Source organism: Thermobia domestica, chromosome 13 (assembly GCF_964235325.1).
Source record: "Thermobia domestica chromosome 13, izTheDome1.hap1.1, whole genome shotgun sequence".
Lineage (NCBI taxonomy): Eukaryota > Metazoa > Arthropoda > Insecta > Zygentoma > Lepismatidae > Thermobia > Thermobia domestica.
Window position 1 is genome coordinate 187,432,900 of NC_137466.1, and position 22,051 is coordinate 187,454,950.

The 22,051-nt window shown below is 35.2% G+C and overlaps 1 protein-coding gene across 9 annotated transcripts in view; it reads right to left on the bottom strand.

Moving 5' to 3' along the window:
• The window catches only part of eIF4G1 (eukaryotic translation initiation factor 4G1), a 249,513-nt gene that overhangs the window by 32,962 nt on the left and 194,500 nt on the right, over window positions 1-22,051 (bottom strand). For all 9 annotated transcript variants that reach the window (XM_081737076.1, XM_081737080.1, XM_081737075.1 and 6 more), the window contains 9 exons: window positions 12,671-12,966; window positions 12,123-12,288; window positions 9,902-10,044; window positions 9,327-9,413; window positions 6,154-6,324; window positions 5,635-5,772; window positions 4,931-5,140; window positions 1,595-1,674; window positions 174-342 (listed from right to left, as the gene is read on the bottom strand). In XM_081737076.1, the coding sequence (XP_081593202.1) occupies window positions 174-342; window positions 1,595-1,674; window positions 4,931-5,140; window positions 5,635-5,772; window positions 6,154-6,324; window positions 9,327-9,413; window positions 9,902-10,044; window positions 12,123-12,288; window positions 12,671-12,966 (1,460 nt within the window). The remainder of the gene's footprint in view (window positions 1-173; window positions 343-1,594; window positions 1,675-4,930; window positions 5,141-5,634; window positions 5,773-6,153; window positions 6,325-9,326; window positions 9,414-9,901; window positions 10,045-12,122; window positions 12,289-12,670; window positions 12,967-22,051) is intronic.

The following is a 22,051-nucleotide window of genomic DNA, read 5'->3' on the forward strand; positions in this document are numbered from 1 at the left end:
TAAATCAAGTCCAAAACATTATCCAAGTCTCCAAAAAGTTTGCTGCTTATTTTAACGTAAAAGCACATTCCGATATCAGCTGGTGTATCGCGCACACACAATATATATATATATATATATATATATATTACGCAAGTCCAGAAAAGTAACAAGAAATGAGAGTAACTACTTACACTCGTTTTATTATTAGAAGCCTTAGATTCTAACGTTTTTCCAACTGTAGTCAATAATTTACATAGGCACTCTAGAGACTCTTCATCTCCTTGACTGAGTAATTTACCTATACATTCATGCATAATTTTATCTGTCAACATGTTTAATTTGTACAACTCTCCGATGAACCTGAAATAAATAAATAAATAAATATACATTCTCTGTTAAAAGATTGTCCGAACACAATATTTCAGCTATTATATACTACTAAGTTGTCACACATATAGTTGCGACAATAGTCAATTCAGTACGTGTTTCTCAGTGAAACAAAGGTAGTCACAAAAACTGAAATATACATTTTGAACTATAATGCAGTACTTCACCTCTCCATGAGACGTTCAAAACTGTAGAGCTACGAGGTGGGATTAGATTTCTATGGTTAGAAGGACAGAAATCACCTGAAGTACATCGTGAATTGTGTGCAATGTACGGTGACAAGTGTGCGTAATTGGTATGCAAAGTTGAAAAATATGTGTGCTCGAAACCAGTTCTGGATGGCCGCGCACATACCACACACAGGCAAATACTTATGCTGTGAATGAAGTGATTCAACGAGATCGGCAGACAACAATCCAAATAAGTGCGAATGAAGTAGGAATTTTATTTGGTAGTACATAAGCACAGCACCATCCATGATACGCTTGGTATGAGATGAGTTTCCAGGTAGTTTACACACTGCTGTGCATGGAGAACCGGATGGCATATTATCTTGAGCATTTGCTTTGATACGAAAGGTATAGAAGCTCATTGTTACCGGTTGCGAAACACATGAATCTTACCACAACCCAAAAAATTCAAGGCAATTTAGTCTGAGGAAAGGTTTTGCCCACCGTTCTCTGGGACATGTAGGGCATGATTCTTGCAGCATTTACAATAAATGGATCGACTGCCACTGCTGCTGCGTGTCACACTGGATATCCTACGAACTGCCCTGCTCTGAAAACGCATCACATCAAAATGCCTTTGGAGGTTGTGAAATGCTTTCATCAAGCATACAGTCTAGACCTGCCACCGTCAGTCTTTGGCGAACGAATTCTCATGAATATCCAAAAACCGAGTGTTATGTTGGTATATGGGATAAAGGTCTTGATAGCAATGACTTCTATGTAGAAAAAGTACAGGAATGTTCACTTCAAAATGTGTATTGAAGATTTCGTGAATGCTCGTACGTTAACTGTAAAAGTTAACAGTTTAAATTGCACATTAAGCGACAAAAAACCCCTAAATGAGCTCAACCGAGCACAATTTACCAGATTTACAATTGAACTTTTATGCTTACAAAGGATTGACGGCTACAAGGGCACATGAGGACTGTCTAGAAATTTAAAATTCACAATGCTAGGTCATTAATGCTATCGTAATAAACAGACTATTAAATTACCTTATATTGCCAACAGACTTGACCCTAATTCTCCTTTCATCTTCTTCTAGTATCATTTGAAGTTCTTTTCGTTTCTCTTCCTGAAGAAAGAAAAAAAATGCAAATTATATACCTACACAGTACAAAAAAGAACAAAGAACCGAAGTCCCCTACTCAATATGTGTTCTCAGGATAAACTTGTTGAACTAGATTATTTTACTGATTAAGCATTAAAAGTAAATTAATATTATCAGAGCTCTTTCTTAGTATCAAGAATCTTTAGAATAGTTTAAAATATGCTTACAGAATTAATAAAACAATGATATAAAACGAACTGCTCCTTAATGGTTAGTTTATATTTCGTCATTTCACACTGCCAAAAAAAAACCGATAAATGACTATTGCAATGTCTTGAGAATTCCAAGATTAAAATAGTAAATAAATTATACTCTAGTTTCATTGTATGCAACCTAGAAAGAATTTAGTTTCCTATCGAAATATGGCAAAGCAAATGATTGCTACATAGCTGTCACTTCTGCATCGATAATTTTCAGCGAAAATAAATGACGTGACAAACTAAAATAGTTGGTAAGACTTCGGACATCTCTTCCTAGTTTATTATGTACGGTGCCCAGAGATATATACTGTATGTGTTTAGTAGTAAAATCTCCGATGGAGAGTGTATGTATGCTATGTTATGGAGTCAAGACAAACTCCCCCATTAATTATTTGGTTTCAAATTTAATTTATTCTATTAACCTTACTACTCGCATGCAGCAGCAAAACTCATTAGAAATCATATAGGTGATCATATTCGGGATAACATGATTATTAGCTACAGGATAGACCCGGAAATTAAATTTTCCATCATAATAAGCAAAGCTGTACCTGAAATACTGTTATAGATGGGCAATTTAATAACGCAACAAATGTTTGGGCTAATTCCTTATTTGAAAACCACTACGTGTGTCCAATGTAAGAATCGCTTACAAGGAAATTCCGGTAAATATATAATCGTTCGTGTAAATATCGCAAGACATTTATTTTGTCACGCTCAGTTTCACAAACTCAAAGACTTGGCTCTCTCTCTCCTTTGATCACAAAATAGCACCAAAACGATGGCAAGAACCAACCTTCTAACCAGTACAAGTTATATAACAAGGTCTTTGATTTTGCTTTCTGTTCGGAACTTCCCGAATCAATGTTTACGTTGTATATTTGTTTGTATAAAACCCCTTTAAAATAGAAATCAATCCAAAGTAATAAATAAAATTTTCAAAGTAAATTCCGAACTTCCAGTATCGGAGCACGATTTACGTCTATGTAGTTAAATTTTCATGGTTTGCAAGGTTAAGAACATTCTATAACTTTCTACGGCTCCTACGATATAGTGACACGACATCTGTACACGACACGACCCTACACATGTATACTACTTAGATACAACCTTGGTTCAATTAAGCAGTGAATGTTTTCACGTACCGAACTTCGTAACATCTATTACTGATTCTACAGTAAAGGCTGTCCATGTTAGCCATCACTGATTACACTGAAAAAAGGCAAACTTACGAAAACGTGTGTACTTTGAAGCAGAGACTTATATTGTAAAACACACACACTCATATTTTATATTATATATATATTCCCAATCCAGTAACCGTTTTTATCTACGTATTAGTTTTTATAAGCAATAATATATAGTCAAAATTACTCCAGCAATATAGAACATTGCATTCAGTGAATATCCATTGTGGTTTGTCATTCGTTCACTATGATTCACTCATTCACATATACCTACAACTCTTGCGCCTATGAATAGATGCAGGTAAGAGGTTTCGAAATACTCGAAACATACAGAATGCCTCACCACTGTAAGCAGCAAGATACCAGAAAAGTTAGAAAGTCCTCTCCTACTGTCTGGTCAGAAGTCGTTAGTAGGCTAAGTAGAGCCTATCCCTTTAAGTTATAAATTTCCTGCAACATTTTCACCAGAAAAATGCGGCGTGTTTCAAAGGTGTTAGGAAAGTTTAAGACATCCATAGTTTAATAAACTGATCTGGATTAAACTGTCAAACACTTAGTAATGTAGAATAAAAATGAGAAAATTTAATGGCATAGATCTATTCATAGATACGCCGGCAATCAATGCTGAGAGAAACGTTATACTCAAATCTAATGAATCCCCCTTCAACACCCTTGAGATTTTTCCGAATTATGATAGTAAAAAGATATTCTTAAAATGGTTTAGAAGGAATTAAAAAGGTCACATATACAAATATTCAGCTGTCGTCCAACATACAAGATGTACAGGTGGCCAACTTACGAAAGAATCTACATGTTACGAAAAATTCAGATATCACAAAAAGGGGAGGACAAGTTAACAGGTTTAACTGTATTTACAAAACATTATGTTACTTTCTAGAACACTGTCACATATCTAGACATAAAAAAAAAGACTATTATATTTTTAAATTGGGTCGGTATGATTCTGACAGCAGGGACAAATCATGTGCAATGAATTCCGATAAAAGAAAGAAAAATAAAAAAACTGCACGCATTAGGAGAGTAATAAATCTGACTAGCTGAAATACCCATTCTTCGCATGGATCTAATAAGATATCTATGTAAACAAACTGAATAACGAAAGGAAAAATATCGGTCATTTTCTACTACTTTTACGTATCCCGGTAAACACCACCTGAGACCCTCTGGTAGAAAAAAAAACACCCTGTTCCCCAGCCGATGGGGGCTGTATTTGGAAGTCAACGCCTATGGAGTATAATCATTGATCTCAGCAACCGCGAAAACTATTGATTTGAAACTAATATAGGTCATTTTTGATATTTTTACATGTCTCAGTATCCCTCTCCGCTCCCGGCCGGCAGCCGAATGGAGTGAATTTCGAAGTTAATTAGATCGGAGTTTCACCATTGATCTCAGTGATCGCAAAAACTATAAATTCGACACTAATACTCACTTTCTTCTACTTTCACATGTCCCGGTAAATGCCATCCCCCAACCTGGTTCAAATTTTGGAAAAAAGTAAGAAGAAAAAAACCTATGTCTTGGTCTGGGGCCTGGACCAAGGTACTCGTGACCAAAATTTTATAACTCTCGGTCCATTCGTCTGGTCCCCAGGCCACACACAGAGATACAAATTATTTTAAGCATATCACATAAATGAACGAATAAAAAAAACCTCAACTTCTAAACAATTCAATGTACACTCAAGGCCACGATCAGATCCATTATAAATCTTTCTTCATAGTAAAGTAAAATCAACTATAAAATGACATTTATCCGAAAACTTATCTAATAACCTAATTTTTATTTACATATTCCAGAGATCTCACATACCGTTTCGGCCTCCTCTATTTCCTTTAGTCTCTGTTCTCTATTAATTTCCGCCGACCAGTCCTTCTCGAATTCCTTTTGGCACCTACTAATTAAAAGCTTCCTAAAATTCACCTTCTCCTCATCTCTTCCTTTTTCAACTGGCACTTGCATCATGGCTAAAACTTTACACATCTGAGCATAGGCTACTGAAAAATTAGGTTCATCCACAGCCTGAAAAGTAAGAAATATCGAAATTAGATATACTATTACAAACCTCTCAGAATAACTCTGAAGTTTTACTTATTAAGCACCCGGAAAATAAATAAATAAAAGCATATTTTCTATTATTATTATTTTAAGAATAATTCGAAAAGACTAGACACTGTTAGTGGTTTTGGAGGGAATGGCAAAAGGAAAAATACGAAGAGAAAGATTATGGTTGAAATATACGGACCAAATAATACAAGATATTAGGGACGGACGGACGGAGAGAGAGAGAGAGAGAGAGAGAGAGAGAGAGAGAGAGAGAGAGAGAGAGAGAGAGAGAGAGAGACAATAATAATAATAATAATAATAATAATAATAATAATGGATGGATAGCGAAACTGTGTAAACCCACTTGAGACTATTACTATTATTATGGCTGAGAAGTTACTTGAACTTCAATATTTGATAATATACTATACTTCACTTACAGATCGAGCTTTCATTTTAAACACACTTACCTTATCAAAAACTAAATGAATAACACCCTGAAGCCGCTCTCTATTGTCAATAGGCAGCTGCTGTACTTGGCTTACCAACGTATTGAACTTCTGCGGTGTTAGCTTGTTAAGAACTCCTCGCACTTTCTTATACAATTCCTGAAATGAAAATACTAAAATAAATCTCAAAGAATTAACATCCTTAAAATAAATCAACTTTAAAAGAACGAAAAACCTGACACAAGAAAAATTCATTTATGATATGTATCAATGATGATAAAAGATTATTTGTTTGCAGTGAGATCAGAATCCTTTTGGCTAGGGAACATTTTTATTTTCTCCCAAGAGTTAATTCATCATACCTCACAACTTATACTTCATCGTGATTTAAACAGCATCTGCGCTTTCTTTTTTATAACTTACAGAGTTTAACACTAAATCATCTATTAAATAGCATTAAATCATACTGAACCCTTCAATACAGAACTGATATTCTAAAAATATTAACTTGAAGTGACATTAATCTTATTTCTAACATACCTCAGTCTTTATTGCCTCCTCATCAGATTCCTTTGGTTTCATTCTTGAGGGTTTCCACGCATTTTCAGTCTCGTGCAACTTTACATCCTCTTTCAGAGATAGATTAACATGAATGACACCTTTCTGAGTCTTTGGTTTTCCCTGTGTACTACCTCGCTTGGTTGTAGGAGGCTGTAACAAAAATTAAAACATTATCAAATACAGTACAAATCAACGATGCGATGTAATCAATCCTTCGCGGGAAATAATTGTAGTAAAAAGGCTGTCATATATACATACTGCATTATATCTATTGGTGAAAATACTGTTACACTCAGTAATATTCGTTCCTATATAACCAGTGTAAAATGAAGACTTCAAATTGCACTAAATACGAACTTCTACACGTTTAAAGTAGGTCATAGTGCTTCGTGCCTAACTTTTGACAGATGGTGTACAACAGTATGTTGTATATTTTTACTGCTTGTAAATCCTTATTTTATTGTAATTTTAGGGCGTAAGACATTTTAAAATATGTACTAGGTTGATTATGTAATTCGAAGAAAAAGAAATATGTTAATTATAATATCGATATAAAAAGATATTCATATGTTTTTTTTATATGTTTTAAATAATAGGATTTTGAAATGTCGTCGTCAGGACAACAGAAATAAATAGATGGATTTATTCGACGGAGTTTGCATTTTTAATGGCTCAATAATTTAATGAAAGGAACCCTTATAGGCGCACTTCTCAAAAATCCCAGTAAAATTAACGACGTAACACACCGAATAAGGTGTAATTAAAAATATACTTTTTAAGATAATCTTCCTTCAAATATTTTATACTTGAATAACCACCAATATTATGTGGAGGAGTCTGGTACTTCTTTTTTTAACTAAGTTTAATTATCATCGCCTATCTTTTCATAAACCTTGTACCACTTCTTGAATTTCTAGGTTTAAAAAGGTATAAGAAATTGAGCCTCCCAAACAAACAATTTCAGGCATCCGCAGTAGGAAGTTAGGGGAAGCCAATATGGCTACACTGAATCGAAGAGCTAGTCCTAGACTATAATTACGTGCATTTTTATTTACATACAGGAGGCACGGATGTGTACTACAAAAACTGGAACTATATTAACTTCCTATAACACTGTAATTAGGAGAATTCTGTGACGTGAAATTCTGTAGTACCTTGGAATTACCTTTTTCTCTCTTCATCTTTTCCACATTTTTTGAAATCTTTTTTTAGACTTGTACGAAGCATTTTCTGCAGCTTAATATTGTCAGACTTCTTCTTCAAAGGGTTAAACAATTTAGTAAGAACATTTATCACCTTTATGACCTCATTTTCAGTAAGTTTTTGTAAAATAGAAACTAATTATCTTGAAAGTAATTCCTAATCTACTAAATGGAATACCATAGAGAAAACTAGAGTTAATGGTTATGTAGATAATTTTTGCTTTCGACTTTTTTACCTGCGTTCAATATTTAGAGGGGAAAAAAATCCGCGCGCGGAATCCATTTCGCACATTTTTTTCTTTTTTCAAGATGGTGACTAATGCGTAATTCGAATTTATTATAAAACTGTTCTAATTGTGCCAACATTCGTTTAAAAATTTACTCCAATCGGAATTCGGGTAGAATTGATTTAAATGCTAAGTTCTCTGCGGCTCAATGGGTATTGTACTAATTTTAGCAACCCATGCCGGTAATTTACTTATTTATGAGCCTTCATATATATACGGAATTCAATCAAGAATTACTATAACGCTCGGACACAAAATCGGTTTTAGTTTCTTTAGATGTTACTGAACATGAATGTGGGCATATGCGAAACATATTGGTTCAAGTACTGCTTCTCTGACACCTGTTACACATCACGGCTGATTGTCATCTTGGATACATCAAATTCATGTACAATTTTCTCGGAAATTCACTGCCGTAGAGTTTTCCTGTCTTGCCGTTCGCAAGATATTGCATGTCAAATGTCAGGCACTCCTTGAATATTGAACCAAACGAAGTTATGCAGAGCCCCCTGTGTATTGTGCTAACTGGTGCAACCCATACAGGGGAGTATACATACTTATGAGACTTCATGAACCAATCCTGTAAGCACAAATATACACGACCTATCCCACGACGTCAACATACCTGTTTTGTCTTTTTCTGCGATGAACTCGGGCAAAGACTGATTATTGAACGCTCTTTGCTTCCATCGTTTAGCACAGGACAGAAACCGAAGAGAAATCGGAACGGAACTACTGAATTCAACTATATCATATAATAGCACCTGAAGCGGAGGGAATGTTTCACTGCCAACCCGAAAGCGGCCTCAACTACACATGATTATACTAAAATGTAAATTGTTAAGTGAGAAATCAAGGAAGGAAGTTCGTTCGTTAGAAATGTTTTAATTAGAATGAAACACTAACTTACGTAATAATAGTGTTAGACTATCTCATACAATTGTCCTGGCTGCCGAACATGAATCACACAAGGTCATGTACCAGACAAACTTTTTTCAGGCATACATGCTGTCTGCAATATGTGTATCAATTTTATGCACATGGCCTGCCAGGGAAGTCACCTTGTATATCAATTTGATACACATGGCAGCCAATGTGTTAAATATCCGCATAGTGCTTAAGGAAATGTATATACATTCAAATTCAAATTCCAGATACCGCACACGTGCACATCTATAGCAGTACGAGTGCACCGATAGAATAATCGCGAACTTATACTTGCCAATAATAATCCCGAACTTATACTTGCCAATAATAATCTATCAACCGATTTCCCGTCCACAGGATCAAGTTTCTGTGCTTCGTGCTTTAATCCTCGGACCGCAACCAACCAGGCATTCTGAATGTTATTGGAGTCTATAGTCTGAAGAAAAACTAATGTGGATTATCAAGCATCAAAATATTTCATTGCAAGTAGTTGAACTGCCAGTTGGCTATGCAGAATAGCATTTTTATTCTCTGTATTATCCCAATCTACGAGTGACCAGTATATATTTTCTCAATATTCTTGTTGAAACAGATAGGGTAGATTAATGGAACTATGCGTTACCGCTATTTCCATGATGGAACCAAGTACACTTCTTCGATTCTACTCCGAGATTTCATAGATTATTTACGATCACAGCACAGTTATGATAAAAAGACTAATAGTTTGACAACTTACACGAGAGGAAGCCGATTTCACATAGTTGGGAGTGAAATCAGTGGAATTTCGATACATCCCCAGTGTTCTTGGGTCCAAAGATCGAGACTGTAAAGAAGAAAATTTATTGGTGTAACTAACACTGAACCACGTAAAATTGCTGTAACATTGTCTTCACATGCTATATGTTAACCAACTAAATTTGCAATTTTGGAGTTACTTCACTAACATCTAAATTTTGTAACAAGTATCATTTGACGCTGCAATAAAATAAAATAGAAAAGACCCTCTCAGAGGAAGTATTAAGAAACTACACTTGAAATTAATTTATTTCTTACTCTCTATCCTAGAACTGACCGACATTCAAAAGTCTTACTTGTTGCTGTAAATTGCAAAACATATGTTTCATTTTACGTGACTCTACAATCCATTGTTAATCGTAAGAATTTAATTACCTACAATAGCAAGTCAATAAACCAAATAATGAATACTTTTCCACTTAACTACTTCATAAATAATCAACAATAGACGGTAATGGAACGTGTGTTGATAACAAGAGAAGGATAGCACAACACCCATAATGTGACTCAAAATACCTTATTAACGTTGTCTTTGAGCACAACGTCAAGATCTGGAAGATTTTCAGGTTTCTTTTTCGACTGAGGATCATTCTGGAGTTCCAACAAGAAGTCTCTCTCATACTTCTTCTTACCCTCTGGATTCAGCGGACTCCACTGGTCTAGAATTGAAATTGAAGGAGAAAAATAAGAAAAGAAAGAAGAAAAAAAAACTTTCCCGATGTTTCATAATTTTTCAAATCTACAACAGAGAAACAACAGTACCTCAGAAACGAGGAATTCCATGTGTATCTTCATTTATATCTGCTTACAAAAGTTCATCATTGGTAATATAACTGAAATATACACGAAAATTCTCTCTCAATTTCAAGTACTAATCTTTCACTATATACGCTTAAAATTACCTATTCTGACGTTACTGCTATCGTTCGTTATCTTCAATAACGACTCCCGAGTTAATATTCGTTTCTTAAAGTTAACGGAATCATTCAAATGTCAATAGTATTTAATAAAAATGGAATGAATAATGAACAATTACTCTAAATTAAGTAAGTTCGGACGACATTTTATCAAAAACCTAAGTTATGTCGTGTCTGGGACTTGCAACATTTAAGCCCTAAGCAAGCAAATTTAATCTACTAAACCTTTTTTCGTTCACTTGTATCGTCCCTACCAGGGGTATAGACTTAGATCTGAAATTCATTTATAATGAAATCACAACGCCTAGATCCAAAATCAACCCCACGATCTATTCTCAAACAAGTAATGAAAACTCGAACAAAACAATAATACATTTATTCCGAACTACACACTGTATGAACAGTCTTGCCTGCAAAATTTTTACACAAACCTTACCTATGCTATAAAATTATATACGATTATATATATATATATATGGGTTAGACAAAAAAAATTTAAAACGTTTGCAAAAGTGTGAAAATCACACCTAGTATGGTGAAGCCTCCTTTTGCGTTCAAAACAGCTTGGATCTGACGTGGAATGAACGTATACAGCTCCTGAATCGTGATGTGTGGAATTTTGTACCACTGTACCTCCAAAACATGCTCCAGTTCCTTAAGGGATGCTGGTGGACGGTAATGAGACCGAACACGCCTTTCTGACTCAGACCACGATGGCTCAATGATGTTCAGATCTTTAGCGGGACAGGGTGCCAAACATCTTGGTAGATGCCATCACCACCAGGGAACAATATTTGGGCCATGGATAGAACCTGGTCCCCCAAAATGGCCTCATACGCTTTAGCATTCATTCCATGCAGGGCTATGATGGGACCTGCAGAAAACCACGATATCACTGCCCATACTGCAACAGAACCACCCCCATGCTTTACAGTTGGGAGCAGACTGTTATAGGCCTGCAACGGTGTTCTCCATACGTAAACACGACCGGTTGTTGGAAACAAGGTGAAGGTCGATTCATCGGACCACATTACGTGTTTCCACTGCTCAGGAGTCCACGCCTTGTGGTCCTTGCACCACTGGATGCGCCTCTTCGCATTTACTGCTGTGACCAGGGGTTTGGCGATAGCAGCCCTGCCATGAATCTTCATTTTATGAAGTTCCCGTCGCACTGTTTTCGATGAAACCGAGTTCTGTAGGCCGGAATAGTGTTCATACTTAATTTTCATTGCAGTGTTCTTTTTAGCTGCTACAATCCATTTTAAAGCCCTACGGTCCCTATCTGACAGGACTGTCTTTCGGCCACTGTTTGCTTTGCAGACGTCGTTTGCCCATAAATTGTGTATGCCCTCGTGACAATGGACACAGCTCCTTTCGATACCCCCACAATGTTCGCCATGTTGACACTGAAGCTCAAAAAAGACAGGCACAAACGATCATGCCTCTTTGGGAGTGTCAGGTCGCCCATTTTACCGCACCACTTTCACACCACGACACTCACAGGTGAACTGGTTACTGCTGACAGAAAAGGAAGGTTCACATGACATTGAAAACAAAAAACGATCGGCAACCGCAACACGTGTTGTACCGTGGAGGGCCAAACTTACGTGACCTGTATGAAGTGCTTTTAGATGTTTTGTCTACCCCTTGTAATTATATATATATATATATATATATATATATATATATATATATATATATATATATATATATATATAAAATTTCAAATTAGATGGAGTTATTTGTCTATATTTTACTCGACAAATACAATTTAAAGGTTACACTTAAAAATGGTTTACTTCATTTCGACCTTAGCTTACCTTCTTTATAATTAAATCTCAACTTTACTTCAGGCTTGGCAGGAATATTTTCTATCACAGGTGTCTCTTCCCTCTCTGACGGAGGCCGAACAGCAGCAGATGCTTTGGTATTTTCTTCATTCTTTGCTGCAACGAACTTCTCTTCATCTTTGTCAGGAACTTTGTCCTATTACAAGCAAACCAACTTCAATATTTATCCAAAATCCAGCTCATGTTCACAGAAATACAGTGAATACTGAACTAACTTAAGGCAGTTTTATTTATTACCTAGTCACGCTAATTGTAACTGTTCTGAGTGCAAAAATCATAAAAGATTTCTGTAATATGTTCCATTTTGAGTTGCGATCAACTTCAAGACAAAAACGAAAAGAAAAACTACAATAATAAAGACAAAGCTATACAAACGTGTGAAGGACACAAATGCTAATGATCATTACAGTTAGCTCGTCAATGTTACTACGAACAAATTGCCTTCCAGTACTAATCCCTATTTACGATTGCTTAATACAAAAGTCGACAGATACAAATAATTTGTGTAAAACACAAACCTTGAAGCTGTCTGTCCTATTCGAGTCGCTGACATTTGCGGATTCTTCAGGAACCGAGGTTGTAGGAGGAACAGGAGCCGAAACGCTTGGAGTTGAGGCTACAGGTGCGGAGAGAACGGGTGCAGACGATACCGAGCCACTATCTACAGCCTGGGAAGGCAAAGGCGAGACTGATGTCACCTCATCCTGAGTTTCCACAAAAGCATCCATGTCAGTTCCTTCCTTTTCAGCGCCTTTTCTGTTGATTTCGCGCATCTTCTGGCCACGCTTTTGCTTCTGCCGCTGAGTGGCCTTACCTACAAAGATATTAACAAATCAGAATGTTGACGCTATCAAGATATATTACACTTTATAATCTGTACGATTTTATCTAAAAATCACATTTTTATTCTTTACTCGACAAACAGTAAATATTAAGAAATACAGAATAAAGAAAACCAGCTAAAAGGTTAAGGATGTAAATTAGGATCATTCTGATTTTTGAAACTAATAAGTTAGAATAACATCTCCATTAAGACAAACTGAAAAGTGTATTTATTCTTTATAAGTTGTCGCATCAGAATTCGCTTACATATGATGAAGGGTACTGTCATCTGGCCTTTGGGTAATGAACTGAAAGAAAATGAACAGAACCAATTTGAGAGAGGAAGAACTTTCTATCAAGAGACTTTATAATTTTCTCAGTAATAGTTATTTTCCAAAAACGCTGTTTCCGGAAAATTAAGGCATGAAAATTGTCATTTACTGAAAACCTTGAAACGTCACTCAGTTTCCACTTGTTTTCAATTCGAAGAGTGAATTTTACGATATTTCATTCTTCTGGAGCAGGGAAGCGTTCATCATCAAACTATCTCCCATACTAAGCATAGTGTTTAAGTGAAAGAACTTAGGATTTATTATGTTATTCCATCCGATAAATTGTTCGTTGTCAAAAGCATTACAAGCTATTTGTAATACAGGAACACGGTTCAGTAAACTGCATGAGTATAACTGGAATCCGCAATTTACTTATTTGTCTCAATGAAGTTGGCTGCTCTTTTAATCTATCACCTTTCTAGGGCTACAGGATCTCTAGACACGCGTTTAATTTTATTACCGTCAATCAAGATACATGCGGATCTATTATCAGAATTAACCAAAGTTTACTGTAGTAGCATTTTGAATCAGTTCTTATGAGTAGAATCAAACTTATACATATTATATATATAAACCGTATCAAAGGAACTAAGGACACACATATTAGTATATTACAATCTATGTAAGCGATAATCAGCAGCACTGCATAATTAAACAGCCTGAAGCTCTAGCTATTTTTAGTAGAAAAAAAAAACTCGCAATACGAAAGTAATTTTGTCTAATTGCCGTTGTCTAATCTTTAGCACACAAAACTTGATAAACTGGGGAGGGGAGCGAATTGCCTAAGCATGCATTAGCAACGCGCACACGGTTAGATGGCAACATACAAACTTCTGAAATTATCTTGTACAATCACTCCACGATTTAGCCTCCAGGACTTTGTAAGCAGAAGGGATGTACAGTCCCATTAAATTCAGGATCCTCAAATTAGCATTAAAACAATTAGAAATGCATCTATTTCAAAGATCTATACTTTGAAGTTATTTTTCTCATGACTCCATGGACGTATGTTTAAAAATATTATCTTGCTATTGGTCTAAGCATCCTCAAATTAGTATAAAAAGTGCAATTAAAACGGGCATTTTACTAATGACACGATCGTTGGTTCTTTTACACTTAAAGAGGACATGCTGAGAAAAAAAATATGAGTCCCTTATGTGCCATATAACATCCAATACTATCTATCGTACACTAGCAGTCCGTGCAAAACAGGTTGTGGAACATGTGGTTTAGAAGTATGAGCCCCGTATTTTTGGAAGCAATCCACTACGGTGAATATTTGATTAGGACTGCTGCTACATGGAATCTACAAATAATTTATATTCAGTTAATATTACATGTGAAGCAACGTTGGAATAAATAATACATCTTCCATGGATTCATGTAAGTACTTGCCGCTCTCACAATGCACCCACGGTACCCAGTGCAACGATGCTATTTTCTGTCATTCCAGTAATGCTGGAAGTCTACTGCTATCAATTTCACTTACTAAAATACCTCAAAAACTGCTACAAGCTGCATCTATAGCAAGAACAACCAATGCTTGTAAATTAAAATTCTTCTTGTAGCATCAATTTGTATTATAACAACCAAACACTCGTCAACAATTGTGCCCTGTGCCCTCTCCACCCTCAAAAATTAACTAAAATAAAATGAATTTCCCAAAATATTATTTTTCTAGAATACACAAAATAATTAGCGTATCTTGAGATACAATTTCGAACGCCACGGGTCTTCTGTAATCGCGCATCAAACTAAAAACAGCATTGTATTTAATTTATTTCTTATGCCAATAGATTAAAAAATATTCCCATAGATATAATATGGGATGTCTATAGCAACGGACACCTACAAATGACACACCCCTTGCCCTTCTTCGATCAAATATGATGTCTTCCCTATTTCTAAAACACAGCCCTTTTCAGGGGAGCCAATCCACCCCTGATCTATTACTTTTGTGATTAACTTCAGACACTATGTAACCAATGGTTTGACTTTCCACCATCCAAGCCAAAATGATATTTGGAATCCGAACTACACGCGTTATATTGTCAAATTACAGTAACTGTTTAACACGTTTAGAATGTTGAGTGGAAATGCCAACGGAGACTCGCAAGTTAAAATATAATTTATCACTTGCTGACATACGGCACTTATTCTTGAGACCTGATCAGTGACAATTCTTTGTTATTAAAATAATGGAAACAAACCCAACGGATTATTAAAACTGTTCTCGCTTCCACTTATTGAGCTGCTTTGAGAAGTTTCAAACGGAAATACAATATTCACAAACACCGAAAATTGAGTATAGCAGAAGTGCAGGCAAAACTTTCCTCGTCATGATGCGTTTCTCAATTACCAGCACTTTTAATACTATTCATAAATTTGATAGTTAATCGAAACGTTTGTTTTAATTATTATGGACAGATTTGTATATAAGAAAATTTAATACAAGAAATTTTATTTAGAGTAAGTAGCACACAAAATCTGAATGGTGTAAAATTTATCATTACAAACACGGATCCAAACAATTCTCAATGACGTTTGATTGCGCCGCAAAACTCAAGGCCAGGGATATTGAAATACTTCGTTGCAATAGATAATTAATTGTTGGAAGATTAATAGTAAATCTTGTTACTAAATTACGTAAACAATGAAAACTTTTGCTGAGTTGTATTGCTCTTGGCTGGAGCTATGGCTTCCAGAAAGCTGAATATCTCAATGCAGACGAAAATAGATCTCGTCTCAGGCAGGTCTAAATATAGGTTGGTAAGAGGAACGCTGTACTTGATGTACTTTCACACGTCCAACAACGAATTTTCAGTGTCTCCAGACACTGTATGTATATGCATACTTTTTTTTCTTTTTAAACTTTCATATTACAACACACCAGTGTATAACCTTGTGCTTATTTGTAGTTTATTTATTTTGTTCAAAATAACAAAAGATTTAAAAAAAAAAAGTTATTCTCTAATATGGTATATAATATTCCGTCGAAAGTTGATCTCGAGTTATGTTTCACGTTCGCTATCACATCAAGATTCCTACGTACCAGAAATTCCGCTGAACCCACGAGGGATAGCATGATCAACACTGCCGTAGATATCTTAATGCTAGGAAGATGCTGCGCCATGTTCAGAAAAAAAAATCTTATCACTAACCTCTATCCCGTGATGCCCGTCGTCTATTTCTACCGCCATTACTGCTTGCTGATTCCATTCCGCTCACAAATCACAACTTTTCAGACATCTTTTTTTCAACACTTATTACTTTACACGTTCATTCACTCCAGCATCACTTCACGCGATGATGTACCAAGTTTACATGTCTCACCACCGGCGGCGCTACGAACAAACGGCCCCTCCCGGAGCCTCAACAAATTTACGAGGGTTCACACACAAGTGGCAAGCAGTCTCGTTCTCTCCACTCCTGGCCAACTTTGTGAATCACAGCAGTTTCCTCTTCACTAACAGAGCATTTTTTCTATTGCGTATTTTTTTTTTTTTTTCGTATCCAATTTTACTCTAAAACCGTAACACAGTTCTATTTTCAAACAACGATTAAATATAATTTATGAACGAATATTAACGAAGTACTATGATCATGCTTCCTGACACCGAGTTCACGAAGGCAATACAGGTCATTAAAATAAAAAGGTTAATGACACACCTTTGCTCTGAATAATTATCATGTAACTGATGACTAATGAGTCTACCAGTGAAGCTACGAGGTTCAACAGAAAATGTTAATGCTACATTAAATAGAAACTGAATATGATATCTGAGAAACTAGCAATTATATGAACAGATATTTTTGAGAAGTTGAAAACCTCAAAACTGTCAACCATTAACACAACTTTAAATCCACTAACATTTTTCTAGGCAGTAAAACTGAAATATAAAGGGGAAATCAAAATAAAAGCCACGATTTTTGGAAAAGGAAAAGCGGCAAGTTCCAAAGGAAAAGTTCCAAATCGGTGAATAACTGATGGATTATATATATATATATATATATATATATATATATATATATGATTTGTGCTTTACGTGTTGGGAAGGTATAAGTAATCTATCTATATATATATATATATATATATATATATATATATATATATATATATATATAAAGTTTCAAATGATTTGGCTGTTGAGTTTTACACAGGACATATTCCACCTAAAACATCGGAACTGACGATAACATTTAGTTTTTTTTTTTTTTTTTTTTTTTGTGTGGTTTCTAGTACACTAAAATGCGGAGAAAGACACATCAAAGTCAAAACTGAAACCTTATACGCGGGCAATAAATTCATTATCCATGTCTTTAATAACAAGCTCACAGGAATATTTATTAACAGAATTAACGAAGTAAAAAAAAAAAATTAAATCTTTCAGTTTTACGTCCCATACCTATGCCATGTAGGCTAAAGGAGACACTGATGATAAATGAAATGGTGGAATGAAGAAGTGGGAGGAAACGAGAACGAGGAAACCCACGCACACGGGGTTTGTCCACCACAAGGTTCACTTGGTGGGAACTGGGATCGAACTAGGGACCCATACACCAGAGGTAAACACTACCACACCATCGCGGCCCGAATTAACAAAGTAATCGAAGAAATAAAATGAAATTAGATAAGCGGATTGGCAAAACTGTTACGTATATAAGCAAATAACCAATGTTAAAAGTTTTCTTTTTATAATACCTAATGCTCTCTATAATAGTATGTATCTTACACACAGACAGACACTTGACCTTTCTATCTCCTCTTCGGAGGTCTGTCTAGGTCAGGTTATCAACATGAACGATTTCCGTCAAGGGTGAAAAGTGCTTCATCAGTCACTTCCAGACAAGGTGGTAGTTTTCCTTTTTTTTTTTTTTTTTTTTTTAATTATCTGGAGAAACCTTTCCCTACGCATTGACTTTCACGCATGAATTTTAATAGATATAAGACTGAATAAGAGAGGAGCAAACTAAATTTACACCTCTGAATTAAAATAACAGAACAACGTAGAATTCCATATTCTCGACTGAGTTTGGATATCAGTAGGCTGATTGCTGGGTTTCACATCCTTTGGACATGCAACTGAATTTTACTAGAAGCACTCCAGTATCATCTGCTCTTTGTTCTAAAACTTACGATATATTGAACTTCTCTTAGTAAGTTTTAAGAAATCATGAGTCTTAAATAGTTAACTCGTGAATCCAAGGTTAAACTTGAAGTAATTTTCGCTAAGCTTATTACATCATTAATCGACAAGTTACAAAACCATACATCTCGGACAAATTCCACACAAAATCTCAAGCCCAGACAGTAAACACAAAATACGGAATTTTAATAATGCGACTAAAACTCAATTTCCTCCTCCACATTTAAAAGCAGACGCCGGCAAACTATTGAAGTAACTGATCCATATGGAGCCTCTACTTGGATACATGTGTACACACATATGTACCTGTATATATTATTTCGAGCACTTTAAAATTAGCCAATTAAAAAAATATTATGCAAATAAATCTCGCCCTTAACTTCAATTATTTCTAGTAAAAAAAAAAATACATATACATATATATATATATATATATATATATATATATATATATATATATCTCGAGAAAATGAGCAATGTTAAAGAAAATGTGCAAACGAAATTAAGCAACTATAACTGTTGTAACCGGTACCTCCTTTGACCCCATTCCTAAGTCTCCCACTGCCGATGTTACTTTTTCTTACATCATATAACATATGTTAACATGCTCTTTCGTCCTACCCAGAAAGTTAATTTTATATTTAAAACTCATCAGAAAATAATAATTGCGATGCAGAACAACACTGTAAAGGTCATTTAAATTCATCGAAAAATTATTATAAATATTGGTAACTTACGTTTCTGAGAATTCAACCTTAACAGGATACATTCGTGGGTAGACGAAGAAACGGGCATTCACAAGGTCAGAAGTGCGTTTGCCTATTGAGCCATTATGATATTTACAGAATAACGCAATGCATTAATATTTCTAATTCATACGAAACAACACTAAATCACAACTACATCACACACACGGATTTTAATAAAACATGTCTATAAAAAAATTACAATAAATATATAAAATAAATGAACAGGTTGTCGTATGCACAACGCCGCCACGTGCGGCTTTCAAGGCTCGACTACTTCGTCTCAGCTCGAATTCCCTTTCGTCTACGATCGTTCTTACTCGGTTCTTATCGGGCATACTTCGTGCAGTATCGCACTTTTACATAGGACACGAGAAAACCAGTTTCTCCTCAAGTTGCACTTTCATCATTGCCGTGTCCGGTCGCCTATATAAAAGTATCTCGTTGGAATGTAGTCGTGTATCAGATACACATTTCTAAATCACTAAGACTCGCGGTAATTTAAGTCTCAGTAATCCAAGTTAGCCTCTACCACCAATCCACACAAAATCGCACTTCACTTTTCCGATCACTCACTCCTCTCTCTTTATGAATAAATGTTATTTTAAGTATGTCTCATTCATCTTTCCAAGTTATAAAATTTCATTTTGGAATTGGATCAATTGGTAGGCCTACTTGAAGAGGATACTAATAATCCTTCCCGCTGGTCTAGTGACTAGTGCATGTGCTTTTGGTGAACGTAGAAACGGGTTTGATTCCCGGAAACAGTACCAAAATACTAATAATTTCACAATCATTCACTTTCCTTAATCATAGATTCCCTATAGTTTAAATGGCATAATCGAGAGATGTTAAGACTTAAAAAAAAAAAAATCTGAAGTCTCCTTTAAGTCAGTATATATAAGATATCTACTAAACTATTTACCAATTATTTACGTTTTCTTTTCGGAACTGTAAGCCGCTTACCAAATACGTAGACAATGAATTCGTATCCAACCAGCCTATTTAATTTACTGGAATTATTGTCTTCATAGGGAACTCTGTAGTATATTTCGCTAAGAATTATTTGAGGTTGAGTTTATCAACTTTCTCAGCTTAAAGCAATTCACATACGAAAATAAACCTAAGCGAACAAATTTCTGACAACTCGTGTTTACACATAAACGTTTATACACAGGCATTAAGTTAGTTAAATCTCTTAAAACTTATGTATGGAAGCAAACAGAAACGTTACATCAAATACGAAACTACTACTGCTTCTAATTGGGCCTTGTAAAATGCATACTTGGTGGGTACCAATTTCAAGTGATTAAAAAAAAATAAAAAAATAAAGCAATGCTTCTCCCAACTGATAATGAAATAAAATCTAAGTTTTACGTGCCACAATTATGTCGGCTAGGCTAAAGAAGAAGGTAATGGTGGGATGAAGAATGTGGGAGAACCTCGGAAAAAACCCACGCACACGGTGTTTGTCCACTACAAAGTTAACTTGGCACGAGCTGGGATAGAACCCAGCACTCCATGCACCGGAGGTGAACTCTCTACCACTAAGCCCCTCCCACCAACTGAATGTTTGCACACCTACCAAATTTCTTCTAACCAGTTTTCCAATTAGTTTTCAAGTAATGCATAACCTCGTGCGTAAAGCTACAAACCATTTAAAAACTGAGAATCTCGCAGACACAATAAGGATCACAGAAGTAATAGTGTAAGCCATTACATATTTAACGTTGTGTAAAATCGTAACTGTTGATATTTAGTATCTCCCCCAATCTTGCACATATAAAATTTCCAATGTTACTTGACAAAATATAGCTGAGCGAGCGAAAGGGGGTTAGAAGCCCGACAGGGCCAGTTTTTTTTCTATCTTGATTACAATTTAGACAAAAAAAAAAAAAAAAAAAAAAAAAACACGGTACTTGGTTCTGGAAACATGAAACTAGCTGGAAGAGATACTAAATGCCATCCAACGTAACTCCAAATATAAATTTAAAGACAAAAAGTTAAATTTTTTTCAATTTTGTATCCCACGAGCAAGCTCTGAATGATAAAGGAAATACTGACGACTAGTGGAAAATTAATGACTATGAAAAGAACTATGGACTATGAATGAGGGAGAACCTACGGAAACGAAGCTGTCCACCACAAATTTCAATGGCCTTGGATCAAACCAGGGACTCTTCACACTAGAGGCGCCTCAACATGAGTCAATATGCCCCTTCTCGCATTTTTAACGTCGAACTGTAAACAAATACTGATCCACTAATAGCATTTTATAAGTATTCAACGGCGAACATCCAAAAATTATATACTGCTAACTGTTACTGCGTTAAAATTTTGTTAACACTGTACATAATTTACACTATAATGACAGTAAAATCAATGCACTTTTTAAAATATAGAAACTAAATTTCTTTACCGTTATCTGCCATAACTGTTTTCGTAATATGTTCAATTTCCATTCAAGATCAGAAAGTTATTTTCACTTCAACGAACAAAAGAAAGTCAATCTGAGAAATAGCTTTAAAAAAATATACTTTTACAAATAAGTTGATCTTTGATGTTTAAAGCATGGAGTTCAAAATCTCTTAAGAAATAATTACCCATGAATTTTTCAGCTAGAACAAGAATACGAGTTTTCTAACTGTTGTATTGTAACAAAGAAATCACAGAAATTTTAAACTGAATTCTAACTTTCTTAACATTTTATATTACATTTCACCAACAGATTCCTGTGTCTCAAATTACTAAACGAAGTTTCTGAAATGTTTACAATTCTAAACCAACTTTCATACATAAATTTCAGTATTGAAGTATATCTACCAGTGTATTTATTTAGTTCTCAAAGCTTC